Consider the following 21,780-nt stretch of genomic DNA (forward strand, 5'->3'; position numbering starts at 1 on the left):
AGGTTAATCCGGTATAGCTTTTATCGTAATTTTTCCTGCCCAATGTCTCACTTAGCCTGGCACTCAAAGCCTCGTACATGACACCATAACTTCCCAAATCTCTCACTACTGTAAGTATCACTCATTCATTAAAATACAATGTTTCCTTTTCCTTAAAAAAACAAAACAATTGAACCACAAATCACTATATACAAACACTTTTTTTTCTGTAGCTATCTCTTTTAGTGACTGATACATGTAAGATTAAATAGGATAGTATTTGTAAAGAGCTTAAGAAATAGGCACTCAAAAAATATTATAGCCAATTATCACACTATGCACTGCATGAATTAGCTTGTTTTAATACTGAACACAATCTTTTAGCTGGTGGAGAAGGCAATGGCACCCCACTCCAGTACTCTTGCCTGGAAAATCCCATGGACGGAGGAGCCTGGTAGGCTGCAGTCCATGGAATTGCTAAGAGTCAGACATGACTGAGCGACTTCACTTTCACTTTTCACTTTCATGCATTGGAGAAGGAAATGGCAGCCCACTCCAGTGTCCTTGCCTGGAGAATCCCAGGGACGGTGGAGCCTGATGGGCTGCCGTCTATGGGGTCGCACAGAGTCAGACACGACTGAAGCGACTTAGCAGCAGTATTATACACATTTTATGGATGAGGGCCCTATAGTTTGGAAAGATTAACAAACTTGCCCAAAGTTACATGGCTGATATGTAACAGAAAGAAGTTTTAAACCCAAGATTGCCTAACTCCAGAGTCACTACTTTCTTTTTATTGTTAATGGTTATTTACACACTATTTTTAACATAGAGAAAATAAGCTAATCTTCATGAAATGAGATTAAATATATATTCATATTTGCCTTATTTATTTGAAATCTCTCTTAAGGTTGAAAAGATGAAAAAATAGAAATGAATGGGTTTTTTTCTTATTTTTAAAAAAATTGCAGTATAATTGCTTTACTGTCAGGTAAAGCAGGTATATGTATGCGTATATCCACTCTCTGTTGAACCAACTTCCACCCGCCCCATCCTATCCATCTAGGTCACCACAGAGCACCAAGCTGAGCTCCCTGTGTTATGCAGCAGGTTCCCACTGGCCATCTGTGTTACACACAGTTTATGTGTCAGTCCTGCTGTCCCAATATTTGTCTCACCCACCCTTTCCCCCCATTTCCACATGTCTGTTCTCTGCATCTGTGTCTCTATTCCTGCCCTGCAAACAGGCTCATCTGTAAAATCTTTCTGGATTCCATACATGGGCATTGTGTTATTCAGTCGCTCAGTTGTGTCTGACTCTTTGTGACCTCATGGTTGCAGCACACCAGGCTTCCCTGTCCTTCACCATCTCCTGGAGTTTGCTCAAGCTCACGTCCACTGAATTGGTGATGCCGTCCAACCATCTCATTCTCTGTCATCCCCTTCTCCTCCTGATGTCAGTTTTTTCCACCAACAGGGTCTTTTCCAATGAGTCGACTCTTTGCATCAGGTGGCCACAGTATTGGAGCTTCAGCTTCAGCATCAGTCCTTCCAATGAATATTTGGATTGATTTCCTTTAGGATTGACTGGTTGGATCTCCTTGTAGTTCACAGGACTCTCAAGAGTCTTCTCCAACACCACAGTTTGAAAGCATTGATTCTTTGGCTCTCAGCCTTCTTTATGGTCCACCTCTTACATTGGTACATGACTGCTGGAAAAACCATAGCTTTGACTATATGGACCTTTGTTGGCAAAGTGATGTTTTTGCTTTTTAATATACTCTATAGGTTTGTCATAGCCATAGATGCTGTGATTATCCTCATTGCGTAGATGAAGTAACTGTACCAAACACTGGCTAGATTTTAGAGATACAAATCGAATATGACCTTGACTTCTAAATAACTACAATATGCTTTGGCAAACATAGCAGTAAAATTACATATTATAAAAAGGAAGTGATATCTACACCAAATTTTGAATAAGATGTTTGCTTGGCTGCCTTTTAGAGAAAGGGCACTGCAAACAACCAGAACAGTAAATTCAAAGTTATTGATATAACTTAAAAAAAAAAGTATTTCAGTATTTGGGAATTGGTGATAATAACTGATAAAAGAGAAGATGATCATGTTATTTAGAAATGCTAACAGTCTAAAATGATTGTAGACTTAAAATATTCTACTTCTGTTTAAAATCTTCACACTTTGATTGTAGGTTTTAAAAAATTTCCTTTCCTTCCCCCATCACTAATTACATTGGTTGAAGTAAACTCTCAGATGCCTTTCAGATTTCTCCTGGTATTGGAGGAGATATATAATATTTCCTTTTTATTTTTCACTATTTATTTTCATAAAAAACAATACCATGCTAACACAGTAAAGAAAAATAATTTGTTTTTAGTGTCAAGACATCAATGCATTAGAACAGATGGTTTTTTTCTTAAATATCTGGTGTAATAAATCACTATTTACTTAGATTAATGATAGTAAGATTAAATAGTGGGCACTTTTAGAGTTGTAGCCTTTTAATTTGTTGTGTAACATACAGAAAAGTACCCAAATTATAAGTAAATAGTTTGATAAATTTTCAGACTCATCATCATCTACTTCACCAATCCAGTTCAATAAATTGAACATTATCAGAATCCTAAAAATCTCCTCAGGCCTCCTACTAGTCTTGCTTGCCCTCATCCTAAAGGTAATCACTATTTTGACTTACATGTTCATAGATTAGTTTTGCCTGTTATCGAACTTTCTATGTATTTATGTGGAGTGTGTACCCAGGAGTAAAATTGTTCAGTTGTAGGGTATGTGAATGTAGTGCCAGATAACCACATATTTAGTAATTTAAAACAGCATCCATTTATTATCTCATAGTTTCCTTGGGTCAGATGTCCAGGCACAGCTTAGCTGGTTTCTCTGCTTAGGGTCTCAAAAGACTGCATCCAGCGAGTCCACTGGGGCTGTGATCTCATAGAAGACTCACACCCTCATCTAGGCTCACGGGATTGTTGGCAGAATTCATTTCCTTGAAGCTGTAGGACTCATAGCAGCTTGCTTCTTCAAGGCCAGAAGGAGACTGTCTCTGAGCTCTTAGGAAAGACTAAGCTGTCTTCTTTAATTACACATTTTTATCTTGAGATAATTGCAGATTTATATGTAATTATAAAAACAGCTAAATCTACTATATTCTTTACTGAGTTTCTTGGCATGTTGATATTTTCTTATGTACAAATTTTTTTATTTTAAGATTTGCATAAGAATATTTAAGGAAACAGTTTTCTCAGTCCAGGTTTCATATAGATAGGCCTTTAATAGAATGGAATCATTGTTAGTTTTATACATTTTACAAAAACTTGAAAATCTTTGCAATAGGCTAACATTTGAAGATAGTTGTCAGATCAAGATCTCTTCATTTTCTCATCAAACTTTTGTTTTCATTTAAGAGTATTACTCATGAGTTAAATAAACTGCACAGCTAACATAGTCCCAAGACTGCCTTCATTTTTTCTTCTAATTAAAAAAAAAAGTTTTATTTCTTTTTAATTTTTGGTTTTGCTGGGTTGTTACTGCTGTGCCATTATTACTGCTTTTCTCCGGTTGTGGAGAGCAGGGCCTCTTCTGTAGCTGTAGTGCTTGGGCTTCCTCACTGCGGTGGCCTGATGAAGCGCATGGGCTCTAGGATGCTCGCACTTCAGTCTTTGGGGCATGTGAGCTCAGTACTTACGGCTCCCAGGCTCTAGAGCACAGGCTCAGTAGTTGTGGTGCATGGGCTTAGTTGCTCTGCAGCATGTGGGATGTTCCCAGATCAGGGATCAAACCCGAGTCTCCTGCATTGGCAGGCGGATTCTTTACCACTGAGCCACCAAGGAAGCCCCTGCCTTGACTTCTGATACCATCTACACATTCTGGAGGTTTCCAGAACCGCCCTTAGTTTAAATAATAGGCTAGCAGAACTCGCTGAAGAACTATTATACTTATGGTTACAGTTTATTACAGGGGAGATTATAGGTTGTGTGTGTGTATGTGTGTGTCAGTCTTGTCTGACTCTTTGTGACCACATGGACTCGTGGGTTAAAACTTGTCAAAAGAAGGGATGCATAGGCAGCTTCAGAGGGTTTCAAACACAGAGTGCTCTCTTTGGTGGTCCCACCTTTGAGTGTGGCAGTATGCATTGGATATTGTTGGTCAGCGATGCTCACCTGAGCTTCAGGGTCAGAGTTTTTATTTTTACTATATCCATTAAATAGCTATAACTGTTTATCTCTTTGATTGATTAACTAATTGCCCAATATGGTCGATCCCATCCTCCAGGTAGACTAATACCAGGTGACTCAAAGCCCTCCAACCCTAAGCAAAGAGTCTGCGTTGAACCCCTATGAAATAAAATTGAAGCGTTCATTAACCTCTTAGAACTGTGTATTTCAAAATTTTTTACTGTGACCCAGCATAGGTGTGTTTTTTAATGTTTATGAATGTATATATGTAGGGGCGTGTATGTATTAAGCTGTAACCAGTGTTTCTGAAAACACTAGTCCACTACATTTATAAAGAATGTTAATGGCTATCCCCTGAACTGACGGCTTGTAATGAGATTTTAGTTCACAGTTAAAAATCCTGACTCTGAAAATCAGACCATTGAGAATAGTGATGGCTAATTATTAGAAGAAACCAGCTTAAAACTGTAGGACCTGAAGAGGAATTGAGGTTCTCTTGCATGGAGTGGTCTCCAGAAGTACAGACTGGAAAGGATGGTATAGTTGGTGCAAAATGTTATCCAATAGGGAAACTTGGATTTTTAAAATATAAAAATCAGAATGTTCATTTTTGTGCTTTGTTGCTAATTTCTCAAAGCTGCTTAGAATAATTTGATTCATCTTTCCTCAGATCTTTGCATTGCTAATTCTTTCTTTTCATTCAGATTTCAGTATAAGTGGTCTCCTCAGTTAGACTTTCCTTGTGTCCATTTTAAAATAGTCACCCCATCACTTTTAATCCCATCATCCTGTTTTCATTCTTGGCGTAGCCATTACCCTTACCTGTTTTTTCCCCCCCCCATTTGCCTATCTCCTTCTCTAAAATGTTAGCTCCATTAGATCAGGGGCTTTATCTTGCTCACTGTTTTATTCCCGGTATTTAAACAGCATGTCTGGTAGGTAGTATGTACTCAAATAATATGTCTTAAATGAGTGATCTAGTCTGTGTTCCTCTTAAACCTCAAACAGAATACATTTCTTTTGGTGAGACTAGAGTATACTATAATTATCACTTCCCTTGTTCATTATACTTCTTTCCTGTTTGTGCAGTCTAAGATTGCATTTACTTTTTTGGCAAGCTCATTGTGCCATATATTCATTTAGTTTACAGTGAACTAAAATTTCCTGGTATTTTTCACATGAACTGTTGCACATACTTTTTCTCTCCCTGCCTTTTTTTTTTTAAGTAGGTAGTAGGGTTTGTGTGTGCGTGTGTGCATGTACACATGTGCTCACAAGAATACCCATTTATAGATTTGGCCTTTAAAATTTTTTTCATCAGCATTTTTGAGTATGATCTAAGAGGGAGGCTAATTAAGAACTAATGGTAGGTTTGCTGAAGAGATCTTAAGCTGAATTGAAAGGCTAGAGGAACCCAGAAGATTGACCGGATCCCAGATTTAAGCTGAAAATATTCATTCATTTGGAGGGGCTATGTGCAAGCTGAGGAGGTAGATTCTCTTAGACAGATTTTGGAACATCTCAGTTGACATGCATAGGTTTGCTTCTTCCTATTCTTAAAAGAAATGTAGCATGATTTCTGCCAGGTTCAGACCTAGCATTGGAGTTAAACCCTTCATGAATCTAAATATTACTCTCTTTGAAACTTAGCATGGACATGAGTATAGTAATACTTGAAGAATTATGTCCTCTTGCATCTGTCCCCTCTTCCTTCCCTGATTTTCCTTTCCTAGCCATCCCACCCTCCCACACTGTGTCCTCAAGATCCTAACCTTCTTGTTTAAAGCAGTCAGTGGAGCATTTTTAATTGCCCTTTATCATTTATAAAACCTTAAGTCATTGTGAACTTCCCAGCACTATTCCTACAGGTCAGTGCCTCTTATATTCTTCTTAATTCTGTCTTTTGTACTCTGCGTTTTGAAATCTGGCAAGTTTGCAACCAGTATTTTTAGATATACTACATCTGTCCTTGTTAGAATCATTTCTTATTGAATTGTTGGAATTTGATTTTTGAGTCCTGACTTGCTGAACTGTATTTCCTGACTTTATTGAGCTGTCTTGTGCTTTTGTAAGTTCCAGGCCATATGATGATACTTTTTTTCCTTTAACATCAAAAGGCCTACATTTATGACACACAGCTAGTATGCCTAAGCATGTCGTGGATGCCAAAAGGTCATGTTTAGTTTTTTCATATAATTCCCATCACTTCTACTTCCACAAATAACTTCTCTTGTGGTTAGAGTTACATCCAGAGATGCAGTTTCTCTCACGCCTTCCTTTGCATTCTGCAAGATGAAATTATAATATGATGAAATTAAGTATATTTTGTGATTTCTAAAATGCTTTTGACTTTTTATGTATAGCTACTCTTCAATATTTGATTTTCTCTTGCCTAAAGCTGTAAATCAAATTCAAATACCTTATTTAAAAATTTTTCCTTATTGCAAATGTATTTAAATTAGCCTCCCCTTACCATCATTTTTATGTTAGTAATTACTTGAGTGTTCAAGTAGTTTTTTAAATATCTCAGAATTCTGAAAGTAAAATTGATTTTTCATAATGCATTGTATACAAAAAACCAGTGTCTTTGAACATAACTAATTCTCAATCTTCTCTTTAAGGATTTGAGGGTTGTTTTTTTTCCCTTTATATTTATTTTATTCAGTTCAGTTCAGTTCAGTCGCTCAGTCATGTCCGACTCTTTGTGACCCCATGAATTGCAGCATGCCAGGCCTCCCTGTCCCTTACCAACTCCTGGAGTTCACTCAGACTCACGTCCATCGAGTCAGTTATGCCATCCAGCCATCTCATCCTCTGTCGTCCCCTTCTCCTCCTGCCCCCAATCCCTCCCAGCATCAGAGTCTTTTCCAATGAGTCAACTCTTCACATGAGGTGGCCAAAGTACTGGAGTTTCAACTTTAGCATCATTCCTTCCAAAGAACTCCCAGGGCTGATCTCCTTCAGAATGGACTGGTTGGATGTCCTTGCAGTCCGAGGGACTCTCAAGAGTCTTCTCCAACACCACAGTTCAAAAGCATCAATTCTTCGGCACTTAGCTTTCTTCACAGTCCAACTCTCGCATCCATACATGACCACTGGAAAAACCATAGCCTTGACTAGATGGACCTTTGTTGGCAAAGTAATGTCACTGCTTTTTAATATGCTATCTAGGTTGGTCATAACTTTTCTTCCAAGGAGTAAGCGTCTTTTAATTTCATGCCTGCAGTCACCATCTGCAGTGATTTTGGGGCCCCCAAAAATAAAGTCTGACACTGTTTCCACTGTTTCCCCATCTATTTGCCATGAAGTGATGGAACCAGATGCCATGATCTTCGTTTTCTGAATGTTGAGCTTTAAGCCAACTTTTTCACTCTCCTCTTTCACTTTCATCAAGAGGCTTTTTAGTTCCTCTTCGCTTTCTGCCATAAGGGTGGTGTCATCTGCATATCTGAGGTTATTGATATTTCTCCCGTCAGTCTTGATTCCAGCTTGTGTTTCTTCCAGTCCAGCGTTTCTCATAATGTACTCTGCATATAAGTTAAATAAGCAGGGTGACAATATACAGCCTTGACGTACTCCTTTTCCTATTTGGAACCAGTCTGGTGTTCCATGTCCAGTTCTAACTGTTGCTTCCTGACCTGCATATAGGTTTCCCTAGAGGCAGGTCAGGTGGTCTGGTATTCCCATCTCTTTCAGAATTATCCACAGTTTATTGTGATTCACACAGTCAAAGGCTTTGGCATAGTCAATAAAGCAGAAATAGATGTTTTTCTGGAACTCTCTTGCTTTTTCGATGATCCAGCTTTGAAAATATTGTCCAAAGAATTTAGAATGTGATGATTAGTGTTGTCCACCAAATTATGCAACTGTGTGGTGGTTAATTTGCTTACACTATTTCCCTTGTACTGTATAAGGTTTTCTCAAGGCTGTAAGAATGTATTTCACCCATGGGTTTTGTCAGACTGCCTCTACCACACTTCAGTCTCTCTTTTTATCTGGAAGAAATAGAAAATAGCAAATGGATTTACTGCTTTGGAAAGGCTACTGATTCCTCATTCATTGTCTTAAATGTAATGGTTTATGGACTTCGGACCAGTAGTCATCTATGACAATAACTTAGCAGAAGAGTTGAGCTTTGCTGTTATTTCAGTGTGATAGATATTTGTCCTGTCTGTGCCTGAACTCTTTCATCTGCAGTTAGGAATAATTAATATTTGATTAATTTTAATAATTTGATTAATAGGAATATTGTGAAGTCAAATAGGAAATAGTGAAAACTTTTGGGAAGGAAAATTATTTTTGAATTAACATATTCAAGAAATCTTATGGTAAATAGATGGGAAAACAATGGAAACAGACAGACTTTATTTTCTTGGGCTCCAAAATAATTGCAGATGATGACTGCAGCCATGAAATTAAAAGACTCTTGCTTCTTGGAAGAAAAGCTATGACCAACCTAGACAGCATATTAAAAAGCAGAGACATTACTTTGCCAACAAAAGTCTGTCTAGTCAAAGCTATAGTTTTTCCAGAAGTCATGTATGGATGTGAGAGTTGGACCATAAAGAAAGCAAAGTGCTGAAGAATTGATGCTTTTGAACTGTGGTGTTGGAGAAGACTCTTGAGAGTCCCTAGAACTGCAAGGAGATCAAACCAGTCAGTCCCAAAGGAAGTCAGTCCTGAACCTTCATTGTAAAGACTGATGCAGAAGCTGAAGCTGCAATACTTTGGCCACCTAATGCGAAGAGCTGACTCATTGGAAAAGACTCTGATGCTGGGAAGGATTGAAGGCAGGAGGAGAAAGGGACAACAGAGGACGAGATGGTTGGATGGCATCTCAGACTCAATGGACATGAGTTTGAGCAAGCTCCGGGAGGTGGTGAAGGACAGGGAAGCCTGGTGTGTTGCAGTCAGTGGGGTTGCAAAGAGTCAGACATGACTGAACAACTGAACAAGAAGCATTTTAGAAAAGATGCCGTGGGAAGTTTGTATTATTTACCCAAGTGATATTTATATATAATATTTTAATTTTTTGATAGAGTTTCTTTTTCATTTTCTTCTTTTTTATACTTTTCTTTATTTTTATTTTTGGCTGTGCTGGGTCTTTGTTGCTGCATGGGCTTTCTCTAGGTGCAGCAAGCAGGGGGTTACTGTCTAGCTGCAGTGCATGGGCTTCTCACTGTGGTGCTTCTCTGGTTGTCGAGCGCTGGCTTCAGTAGTTGTGGCACATGGGCTTAGTAGACTTAGTTCCTTCAAGGTGTGTGGGATCTTCCCGGAACAGGGATCAAAGCCGTAACTCCTGCACTGGCAGGCAGATTCTTAACCACTGAGCCACCAGGGAAGCCCTAATATTTTAATTTTTTATTAGTGGTGTGATAATTTTGAATTGTTTTATGGAAAGGGCTTTAAATTTTGTACTTGTGATAAAACTCATTCTCTAATTTCTTTTTCTCTCTCTCATACAGTGAAGTGAAGTGAAGTCGCTGAGTCGTGTCCGACTCTTTGCGACCCCATAGACTGTAGCCTACCAGGCTCCTCTGTCCATGGGATTTTCCAGGCAATAGTACTGGAGTGGATTGCCATTTCCTTCCCAAGTTTGCAGTTCCACTGTAGCCTGCCATTTTTCCTTCATTTATTTAAGAAAAGTATTTAACACTGTCACTTTCTTCCCATTTACTTCTTAATCTACTGTAATATGGCTTACACCTCAACCACTGTGTTAAACTATTCTTACCAGTAACCTGGAATATCTTACAGTGCCAGAAAGTAAAGAAGTGTTCAAAATATGGTGCTGGTAAACAGAGCTTAGGAATCAACTTGAAGGAGCTCTAAAAGGTCAAAGATGGAAAAATTTGAATGACAAATAATCATGTTATCAGATTACAACCCATAGAATAAAATAAGTTTATACCAGTCCATGAGTCTATACAAGTATAAATAATTGAATAAGTGAATGACTGAATGAATAGATAAAGAGAAGAGGCAGCGTTTGTTTGTAGTAGAATTCCAGTTGAAAATGTGGAAAGAATGATGGAAATAAATATTTTCCATTAGGGAAATAACCACAGTAATAATAATTGTTAAAGGGGAGTTTTAGCTAAAATAACTAGGCAAATATTTATGAGAGGCAAGATATTTGCATAGTCTGATAAGATACTTAATAAATATAAAAGGAGAAATTTATGATAGTCATGGCAGACATTACTTTAACCAAGGGATCAAAGTTAACAGTACCAGTTATAAGACATACTGTCATCACAGTAAAGCCTGATACGGTGATGCAGTGAGGTGGGCACAATATCACATTACAGCAGTAACAATAGTATCTGACATTTCTGAGTATTTGTGTGCCAGACGCCACACTAAGCACTTGACTAGCATTATCTGTTAGGCCTCACAATAGCCCTAGAAGATAGACACTATTATTATCTCCATTTTACAGATGATGAAACTGGGACCCAGGGCTGGCTGAGTCCAAAGCGCTTTGCTTTAATCACAACATTATGCTGAGAACAGCTTTTAGTGTCATTAGTAATTTGTGGACTGATGAATTCAGTATATTTAATGTTCTCAGTAATGAACTTCATGAAATTTTGTGGTTTAATGTGTTTAAGATATAATTTTGTTTAGAAACAAAAGACGAAGCTTTGAACAATATGGCATTGAAAAAGCAACACAAACTAATGTAAAATAGGTTAAATATTATTTGTTTTTATATCATGTATAACCTTTTTGTAAACAAAAAAGTTTTCATGAAATATTTGACATTTTTATTGAAACCACTTAGCAACCCTAACGGAGAAGGCAGTGGCACCCCACTCAGTACTCTTGCCTGGAAAATCCATGGACGGAGGAGCCTGGTCGGCTGCAGTCCATGGGGTCACTAAGAGTCGGGCACGACTGAGCGACTTCACTTTCACTTTTTACTTTCATACGTGGAGAAGGAAATGGCAACCCACTCCAGTGTCCTTGCCTGGAGAATCCCAGGGGGAGCCTGGTGGGCTGCCGTCTGTGGGGTCGCACAGAGTCGGACACGACTGAAGCGACTTAGCAGCAGCAGCAGCAGCAGCAACCCTAAATGTAAAAATCTGGTCCTATTACTTCTCTGTATGTAGTCAATTACTGATTCCCTATTTCAGTTTAGCATAAAGTCCAGATATTTTAGCATAACTTACAACACTTGATAATCTAACCCATTACCTTTCTGTCTTAATTGCTTATCATTTTTCCACATGCATTGTTTTCTTGTCATGACAAATTACTTGTTATTCCCAGAATATAACTGTTCAAATTTCTTTGTTATATATAACATTTCATGTGTACACAAAATCAGAGTATCTGTCACTCAGCTACAACAGCCATCAGTTTATAGGCAATTTTTTGTCTAGATGACCCTATGGCTATCATGCCCACCCCCTCCAGCAACTATCTTGAAACACACCTCAATGATATTGTGTCATCTGTAAATATTTCAGTTTATATACCCAAAAGACAAAGGTTTTTGCTTTAAAATACAACTTTAAAATTAGTTTCACCCTTAATAACTATTATTCCTTCATAATCAAATATCCAATCAAAGTTAAAATGCCCTAGTATTAACAAATATGGTCTTACACACTTTCTCGGGTCTGTATCAAGACAAGGGCCACATATTGCATTCAATTGATATGAATTTTGAGTGTCTCCTTTCTTTTTTCTTTTTAATTTTGGCATTACATTTAGTCTTAAGTCTCTTGATCTGTGGTTACACTTTGTTTCTTACAGTTTCTCTGTGAAGAAACTGAGCCATCTGTCTTTAAAGTTTCCCACGTTCTGGATTTTGCTGAATACATTCCCATGGTATGCTCTAACATGTTTTCTCTCTCTGTATTTCCTGTCACATAATAATAAATTTTTATTTAAAAAAAAATAACTTTTCATGAATATCTACTATTTGTCTGAACTACTATGTGGATGATTAAAATAAATGAAATACAATAATATTATCTTATCAATGTAAAATTCAGGACTTATGACAATAAAAGAGAATGTCATCATTAGGTAAAAGTGGAAACCTGGATACTAGCACAAGTCATAAGAATAAGCCTTTTAATTTGTGAATATGGGAGTTCACAGATGTAAAGAAAACAAAATAAAATAATTGCCTCACGTCTATCAAAAACTCTGAAAACAAATCTATGGGTAAAACTCAGAAGACTTTGACATAATAATTTGGATCAATTTTTCCTGCTTTTTTTTTCTCTTTAACAGCAAGTCTTTATTGGTACCCTTGGAAATAATGTTATGTAATGCATGCATAAGAAGTTACCACTAATGTTTGATAAATATTATTAAAATCAACTATAAATTTATTGTTTTTAGAGTTTAGTTTAATATGAATACTTAAGGAAATAATTATATAATTCATCCTAAAATAAAAATATTAAAAACTAGCATCCTGGCTTACTATAAACAGTTTAACAGAACTAAAATGCCTTCTAAGTTAGGTTTATAATATCAAATTGTTTTCATATATTTACTTTACATTTATTTATTAAAAAATTTTTTTTATTTGACTGTGCTAAGACATGTAAAGGATCTCAGTTCTCCAACCAGAGATCAAACCTACACCCCCTGCAGTAGAAGCTCAGAGTCTTAACCACTGGACCACCAGGGAAGTCCCTTTGCTTTCCTTTTGATGGCGGAGTTTTTAACTCTTCCCTTTTGACTTCCATTTCAACACTCGTGATACTCACCTACCATTTTTGTAGTTTTCTTTTTGTTTTTCTTCTTTTGACTCCTTTTCATCTCCAGCTATTCAAAACTTGATATTTTGGGTTGCACTACTGGTTCTCTTCTTTTATTCTGTTGTCTCTTGGCAGTAAAACTCAGTCTTGCTCAAGTTTCATTATCTCTGTTCTGTTGTATCTTCTCTTCCATTGGATGCTCCATTCACCTCATCCCCAAAGTCTGAATCCTGAGAGTCCTCTCTTCTGAGAAAAGTTGGAAGGTTTTTAGCTATAATACAGTTTAAATATGTTGTTGAAAATTCCTCATTTTGTGTTTTATTATTACCAAAGAATTATATCAGTTTTGTTACTTGAGATACTTTATTCCTTTGTATTGTTGTAAAAATGTGTGAAATAGAACTTTAATTTTTTTATATTTTTCCCTAAGAAAGGAACCTGTGCTCAATAGTAGACGTATGGTAGTCATGTGACCATTCTCCCCTTCTTTTTGAAGATTTTTGATTTCCATTCATATCTACACACTGGTGATTCAAGTTTTTAACTGTTTGTATGTGGTGTTGGAGAAGACTCTTGAGAGTCCCTTGGACTGCAAGGAGATCCAACCAGTCCATTCTGAAGGAGATCAGCCCTGGGAGTTCTTTGGAAGGAATGATGCTAAAGCTGAAACTCCAGTACTTTGGCCACCTCATGGGAAGAGTTGACTCATTGGAAAAGACTCTGATGCTGGGAGGGATTGGGGGCAGGAGGAGAAGGGGACGACAGAGGATGAGATGGCTGGATGGCATCACCGACTCAATGGACGTGAGTCTCAGTGACCTCCGGGAGTTGGTGAGGGACAGGGAGACCTGGCGTGCTGCAATTCATGGGGTCGCAAATAGTCAGACACGACTGAGCGACTGATCTGATCTGATCTGATGCAACTGAAATATTTGAAATGGATGAATTGAGAATGGGCCAGTATGTGGGAAAATTATTCCACCAAGAGGAGAAAGAATTGAGTTCCTGCTTAGATTTTGACGTCTCTAGCTCCTTACCCAAATCTCTTTGCTTCTTTCATGAAAGAAAAGAGGAGTAACTGTGGTATTAAAACTTTCTAATTTTTAAGAGGTAGCATTCATAAAGGCTGGATACCACTCTTTTTCATTCTATTCTACTTCATTTTTTTAGTACTAGTCTGGACCTACTAAATTTATACTGTGACTTGTTATTAGGTCATGGTTTATGATTTGAAAAACACTTATATCATAAATCCTTGAGTTTCTCCAACATTGAAATATGATATACAGGGTCTTCTGTATATTCTTCCAATTGCTATCAAAATAATTGATATGTCACATATATCAAATCTTTATGATTTGCTATGACTTGTTTTTATAAATATTTGTATTTTATGTATTTTTTTTTCATTTAGCATACCCAATCCTTGGGGAGGAAGACCTTTGCCTTTATTTTTTGCAAGTTGTGTTTTGAAACTGGGACAAACCTACAGAGAAATCAAAAATGAAATACAGAAATATTCTATTACTTTGTAAAGAATTGGAGAGTGCACTGCAAATCTGATGTTCCATTACCCCCAAAGACTTGATCTATTTCCTATTTAATAATAAATATTTGGGCTTCCTGGTGGCTCAGATGGTAGAGTCTGCCTGCAATGCAGGAGACCTGAGTTCTGACCCCTGGGTTGGGAAAATCACCTGGAGAAGAGAATGGCTATCCACTCCAGTATTCTTGCTTGGAGAATCCCATGGACAGAAGAGCCTGGCGGGCTACAGTCCATGGGGTTGCAAAGAGTTGGACACAACTGAGCAACTAACACACAATAAGTATTAATAAATATTACTAATAATAAATATAATAAATATTGTACAGATAATATTTTCCTATATAACTATAACCATAACGAGTGGGAAATTAATACAGCAGGAGCTGTTGGGACTGAGAGAAAGATTGGACAGAATATGTTGAATGCTTATGTGGGTGAAAAAGAAAAATTATAACATTGAGAAAAGTTACTATTAACTACCCTTTTGTATATTTGTGTAAATTGGGAAATTGCCTACATTAAAAATGATTAGTTAACATTTCAGTGTTCATGTTCCATGAGAATATAGTTTTAAATATATTTTTATATAATATAGTTTTAAAATCACTAGTAAAGTAATGCTCAAAATTCTCCAAGCCAGGATTCAGCAATACGTGAACCGTGAATTTTCAGATGTTCAAGCTGGTTTTAGAAAAGGCAGAGGAACCAGAGATCAAATTGCCAACATCCACTGGATCATGGAAAAAGCAAGAGAGTTCCAGAAAAACATCTATTTCTGCTTTATTGACAATGCCAAAGCCTTTGACTGTGTGGATCACAATAAACTATGAAAGATTCTGAAAGAGATGGGAGTACCAGACCACCTGACCTGCCTCTAGGGAAACCTGTATGCAGGTCAGGAAGCAACAGTTAGAATTGGACATGGAACACCAGACTGGTTCCAAATAGGAAAAGGAGTACGTCAAGGCTGTATATTGTCACCCTGCTTATTTAACTTATATGCAGAGTACAACATGAGAAACTCTGGGGTGGAGGAAGCACAAAATGGAATCAAGATTGCCAGGAGAAATATCAGTAACCTCAGATATGCAGATGACACCACCCTTATGGCAGAAAGTGAAGAACTAAAGAGCCTCTTGATGAAAGTGAAAGAGGAGAGTGAAAAAGTTGGCTTAAAGCTCAACATTCAGAAAACGAAGATCATGGCATCTGGTCCCATCACTTCATGGCAAATAGATGGGGAAACAGTGGAAACAGTGTCAGACTTTATTTTCTTGGGCTCCCAAATCACTGCAGATGATGATTGCAGCCATGAAATTAGAAGATGCTTACTCCTTGGAAAGTTATGACCAACCTAGACAGCATAGTAAACAGCAGAGACATTACTCCGTCAACAAAGGTCCATCTAGTCAAGGCTATGGTTTTTCCAGTAGTCATGTATGGATGTGAGAGTTGGACTATAAAGAAAGCTGAGTGCCAGAGAATTGATGCTTTTGAACTGTGGTGTTGGAGAAGACTCTTGAGAGTCCCTTGGACTGCAAAGAGATGCAACCATTCCATCCTAAAGGAGATCAGTCCTGGGTGTTCATTGGAAGGATTGATGTTGAAGCTGAAATTCCAATACTTTGGCCACCTAATACGAAGAGCTGACTCATTTGAAAAGACCTTGATACTGGGAAAGATTGAGGGCAGGAGAAGAAGGGGACAACAGAGGATGAGATGGTTGGATGGCATCACTGACTCAATGGACATGAGTTTGGGTAAACTCCGGGAGTTGGTGATCGACAGTGAGACCTGGCATCCTGCGGTTCATGGCATTGCAAAGAGTTGGACATGACTGAGCCACTGACTGAACTGAACTGAATAGTAGAAGGAATGTTTGATTATAAATATTTGATTGTCTACTGTTAAGATTCATCGTTAAATGGATTTTGAATCGAGTAATAAAATCTATTGAGAAGCTTTGTACGAAAAGTGAGATATTTTGAAATCACCCTCGGTTCTGTGAATAGTGTCAGTGAGTTAAGATATTGAAAGAAAATGGCAAGAAAATCTATATCTTATATTCCAACCCTTACTTCTTTCTGAGGATCTAGTCCCAAATTTCCAATTACTCAAACTTTCCATTTCAAGCTCAGTGTGAAAAGAATTAAATCATGTACCCATACACACCCTCTCTCAACTAGATTTCCTGTTTGTCTTCTCCTGTACTAGTACTTGGTCTAGAAAACAAGTATTGACTCTTCCTGCTTGTCAGCCGTACCCACCCATGTATAGTTTATTTCTACATCTTGGAAAGAGGACTGGAAAAAACTGAACTTGTTTCTTGCATCGTTACTAGTATCTCTGCAATTTTGAGAAAGTCATTTACTTTCTTTTGTATTCAAATTAATCTCTATAACTTAGGGTATTTGAACCAGTCTCTGTAATATATTGGTATTTGAACCAATCCATGTAACTTACAATACAAATACAAAACTTACTTGTATTATACAGTGGTTAAGAGCATGTTTTCCATTATAAGGCTTTCTGCCTCCTCATCCCTGGTCCATCTTGCAGTAGCCGTGTGGTTTCAGGCAAGTTATTTCTCTATGCCTTAGTGCGTGCTTGCTTGGTCACTTTAGTCGTGTCCGACTCTCTGCGACCTTATGGACGGTAGCCCGCCAGGCTCCTCTGTGCATGAGATTCTCCAGGCAAGAATACTGGAGTGGGTTGCCATGCCCTCCTCCCGGGGATCTTCCCAATCCAGGGATCCAACTTGTGTCTCTTATGTCTCCTGAATTGGCAGGCAAGTTCTTTACCACCAGCGCCACCTAGGAAGCCTCTATGCCTTAGTATCCTTAGCTATAAAATGATGATATAGTAGTACATATCTCACAGAGTTTTTGTTTTTTCATTTTTATTGGAGTATAGTTGGTTTACAATGTTGCATTAGTTTCAGGTGTACAGCAATGATTATACATATATTTATATATATACATCCACTTTTTTAAAAGATTCTTTTCCCATATAGGCCATTACAGAGAATTGAGTCAAGTTCCCTGTACTAAACAGCAGGTTCTTATTAGTTTACGTCTTTCATATGTAGTAGTGTGTATATGAGGCTTCCCAGGTGGCTCAGGAGTAAAGAATCCGCCTACCAAGCAGGAGATGAGGGATTGATCCCTGCGTCAGGAAGCTCCCCTGGAAATGAAAATGGCGACCCACTGCAGTATTCTTGCCTGGGCCTGGTGGGCTACAGTCCATGGGGTTGCAAAAAGTCAGACACGACTTAGTGACTAAGCAGCCACAGTGGTAATGTGTATATGTCAATTTCAGTCTCCCATTTATTCCCCCCTCCCATCCTCTGGTAACCATACATTTGTTTTCTACATGTACTCTACTTCTGTTTTGTAAATAAGTTTATTTGTACCCTTTTTTAAGATCACAATAAGCAATATCATATGATACTTATCTTTCTGTGTCTGACTGTCTTCACTGAGTATCACAGTCTCTTGGTGCATCCATGTTGCTGCAGATGGCATTATTTTGTTCTTTTTTATGGCTAATATTCCATTGTATATTTGTAGCACATCTTCTTTATCCATTTCTTTGTTGATGTACATTTAGGTTTCTTCTGTGTCCTGGCTATTGTAAATTGTGTTGCAGTGAACATTGGAGTGCATGTATCTCTTTGAATTTTGGTTTTCTTTGTAGGGTTGTTTTTAAGATTAACTGAGTTACTGTACTGTAGATCCTTGAACAATGTGGGGTTAGCAACTCACTGAAAGACCCAATTATAATTTATAGTCAGTGTTCCCTTTATGTGATTCCTCCATATTTGCAGTTCATGATTCCTCCGTATCTGTGGTCCCACATCCTTGGATGAAACCGGTGGTGGATTATGTAGCACTGTAGTATTTATTGGAAAAAATCTGTATATAAGTGGACCCAGGCAATTTAAATCCACATTGTTCATGTGTATATCATATTAGGCATAGTGCCTAGAACATAGTAAGGATAATATGTGTTAGCTCTTATTATTATTTCTAAAAATTATTTGTGCTCCTAAGTCTCTCATTTTGAAATACTACTATAAGAATCTCTCCCATTTGCTATACCTCTCCATTATCACTATTACCCTATTACTCAGGATTGAATTAATTATTACATGTAAAATGCTTAGAATTGTGCCTGTCACCTAATAAGCATTTGGTGTTAGCCACTATTATTGGTTATTATGATTTTTCATAGATGACCTCTCAGGTTACTAAGATTCTTTTCTTGCCATTAATGATCCTATGCCTTTACTATCCTTTCCTGCTCTTTACTTTAGTCTTTCTAGGATACTATTCATATAATGTAGCTCCATTTCGGGAGCTTTGATGCCTAAAAGGAAAAAAAAACTAAAAACAGGTTCTTTGATGCAGATGTTAGATGATCTGCCAAGACCAGTTGAAAAAATGGCATTAATGAAAGAGGAAAATGTGAATTTTGAAACAGTGAAAATTTTGTTTTAGGTATTTCATTCTACTAAAATAGTCTCAGTATTTTATAGGAGAAAAATGGTATTAATTATCAAATTCAGGAGGACTTGCTACTTATTTTTAGTAACTGACCAAAACTCAAATTGTTATATGAAAAACTCAACAGTTTAGTTGAAACAGAATGTGGAGAGTAAAGGTCAGGAATGTTTTAGGAGTTTTTTGAGGTTAGGAAAATAAATTAATGTATGAATTCAGGTTTTAGAGAAAATTTTAAGTAGGATTAGTTATTCTTTATAGACAGATCTTATGTGTTCATTTCAAAATTTTAAGCTTCTTTTTAGAATTTAAATGAAAATAGCTTCAGTTCTCTGTTTTAAAAATAACATTGTTAGCTTTTTGTTAGGAGAATAATGAGAGACCTTATCTAATTTCTTAAAGAGAAGTCACTTGTTATGTGTTCATTTGCATGACCTCCTCTTTAACCCTTCACTCCTCTTCAGCTGTGTTTATGCTTTAAATATTTTAGAATTATCACGGAGAAAAGTATTTTTCTCTGGTAATAATTGCATTGGACTTTTTTTTTTAATGATGATAGCTACATAAAGCCACTTCACTACTGTTTTCGTTTTCAAATAATTTTTTGAAATCAAGTTTTTACGTATATTTTTTAAAAACTTTACTACAGGAAATGGTAGAGTGAGAGTTAAATATGTTACATGGAGGGAAGAACAGTCCATTGGGGGTTAAATTGCAGAGTCTAATGGAATAATAACTGGTAGCACCATCTGCTGGCCTACTTCCGCAGAAGGAGTCAGTATTTTTAACGACATCTCTAATATTCATGCTGATGCATTTTGATGCTTTGTGCATTCATTTCTTTCTGTGCTTTGTTGGAATCTGGCTATCTGCTTACAGCTATTGAGGAAACTCAGCTTTTTAGGAGGGGTTTACGCCTTTTTCATATCTAATTAGGATGAACAGTGGATATAAACTTGCCAAGGCAGAAATGTGTTGATAAATCACAATGTGTATTTGTGGAGGGTTGTGCATCTCTTGGTTGCAGCTTGCTAAATAGGCCATTTAGGAATCTTCTTTCAATGCTTTTTTCTTGAGCACTGCCTGGGGTGGTGAAAAAGCAGAGGGCAAGCCTTTGTCTGACGCCAAAAATGTCTTCAGTGAAGAGGCCAAGAGGAAGGGTAAGTGAAAGCCTGAATGAGTGGGAGGAGGAGGGGTTCTTTGGGCTAAAAGGCTAATGGGATTGAATAACCTTCCTTATTACTGGCTGCTGCTGCGGGAGTCGTACTGCATCGCCATCTTGAGCTTGTTGCTGTTTTCTCGCGTCTTGGTTATTTGTTATAGCCTGTAGGCCTTAAGGTGGCATTTTAGTGAGCGATTCTAAACCCTCCTTCCTTTCTCAGTGCTGTAGCACTGCTATGAAACCTTTGATGAGGCAGGTATAGAAAAGATATCCAGTGAAGCACACTGGAATGAGCATGAAAATGTGTTTGGAAATTCCTGGTGGTTTTTTCCCTTGCTGTAGTCAGAGGCATGTTTACGGGTAAGAATGTAACAAAACTGTAATCTAAGAATATGTGGATGAATGCGTGTTTGAAGAGGATATTCTTTTTAAAATGCTGTTGATTTGCTTCCTGTGATATTGCTAAAATATTAATAATTTTAACGTAAAACTATAAATTTGTTTTTTTCCAGAATTGCTTGAGCAAAATATTATGATATAGAAAGAGAAAAAAATCCTTATTTAACTCTTTCACAGAAGAACTAAAACTTTCTCTAATTTTTAGTATGGTTTTGTCTGTTTACTAACTAGCTATATTGCCGCATAGACTGCACATTAAAATGATTTAAATGGTTTCAGGTTCTAGTTCCAGTTTCTTGTAAAGCAGAGAGGCTTTGTTTTTCTAAAAATCATAATAAACTATGGGGAGTAGTCATTTTAAATAAAAATTGATATTTTAAATTTGTTAATAATTTTCAGAGTTCTGGAATGAAGAGGAAAGAAGATACTTATTCCAAATGCTCAGAATATTTATATGACTTAATTTGGATTAGCTGTATTTATAGGACAAAATTTGAATCAGCTAATTAAGAATGCTATGAAAATATCAGTGAATCTATATTACCCTTCTTTAATCCTCATTTTTAAAAGCGATAGTTCGGCTTTTTATTTTATACCTAGACTAATATCTAAATCAGCAAAGTGTTTTAATTTTAAACTGTAACACATATATTTGCTTATGTATTTTACTTCTTTAAGCTTAATTCTAAAGTTTTGGTTGTGTGTGTTAATTGTTTAAATGTACTTTTATATATTGTGTAAAAATTATTTTGATTTCTCTAGCCTCCATCTTCCAAGAAGAGTGATGGTTCTGGGACATACACTAAGTTGCAGAATACCCAGGTGAGGATCATGTCCGAGAAGAAGCAGAGAAAAAAGGTGGAATCAGAAAGCAAGCAAGAAAAGGCTAATCGTATAATATCAGAGGCCATAGCAAAAGCAAAGGAGCGAGGGGAACGCAATATTCCACGAGTAATGAGCCCTGAAAACTTTCCTAGTGCTTCAGTTGAAGGAAAAGAGGAAAAGAAAGGAAGAAGGATGAAGTCCAAGCCAAAGGACAAAGAGAGCAAAAAAACAAAAACTTGTTCTAAGTTAAAAGAGAAGACAAAAATTGGGTGAGTTGGTTAAGAATTAAATCTTCTTCCTTAGAAGTTTTTGTAAAAGCACAGTCTGTCTAATCTTCTACTTTTGATTTGCGTGTGATGTGTTTACTCTCACTTTGGAGTTTTAAGTTGTGTACCTCATTGCCTTTTTGAATGAATTAGGTATTGAT

At 37.1% G+C, this 21,780-nt stretch overlaps 1 protein-coding gene across 13 annotated transcripts in view; it reads left to right on the forward strand.

Annotated features, from left to right (window-relative positions):
- The window catches only part of CHD9 (chromodomain helicase DNA binding protein 9), a 226,957-nt gene that overhangs the window by 114,588 nt on the left and 90,589 nt on the right, over positions 1-21,780 (forward strand). For 9 of the 13 annotated variants that reach the window (XM_006076474.4, XM_025268656.3, XM_025268665.3 and 6 more), the window contains one exon: positions 21,291-21,622. In XM_006076474.4, the coding sequence (XP_006076536.4) occupies positions 21,291-21,622 (332 nt within the window). Of the gene's footprint in view, positions 1-19,307; positions 20,128-20,185; positions 20,490-21,290; positions 21,623-21,780 lie in introns of those variants that run through there. The other 4 variants (XM_006076479.4, XM_025268667.3, XM_006076480.4 and 1 more) reach the window with 3 other exon arrangements.

The sequence above is a fragment of the Bubalus bubalis genome, chromosome 18 (assembly GCF_019923935.1).
Source record: "Bubalus bubalis isolate 160015118507 breed Murrah chromosome 18, NDDB_SH_1, whole genome shotgun sequence".
Taxonomy (NCBI): domain Eukaryota; kingdom Metazoa; phylum Chordata; class Mammalia; order Artiodactyla; family Bovidae; genus Bubalus; species Bubalus bubalis.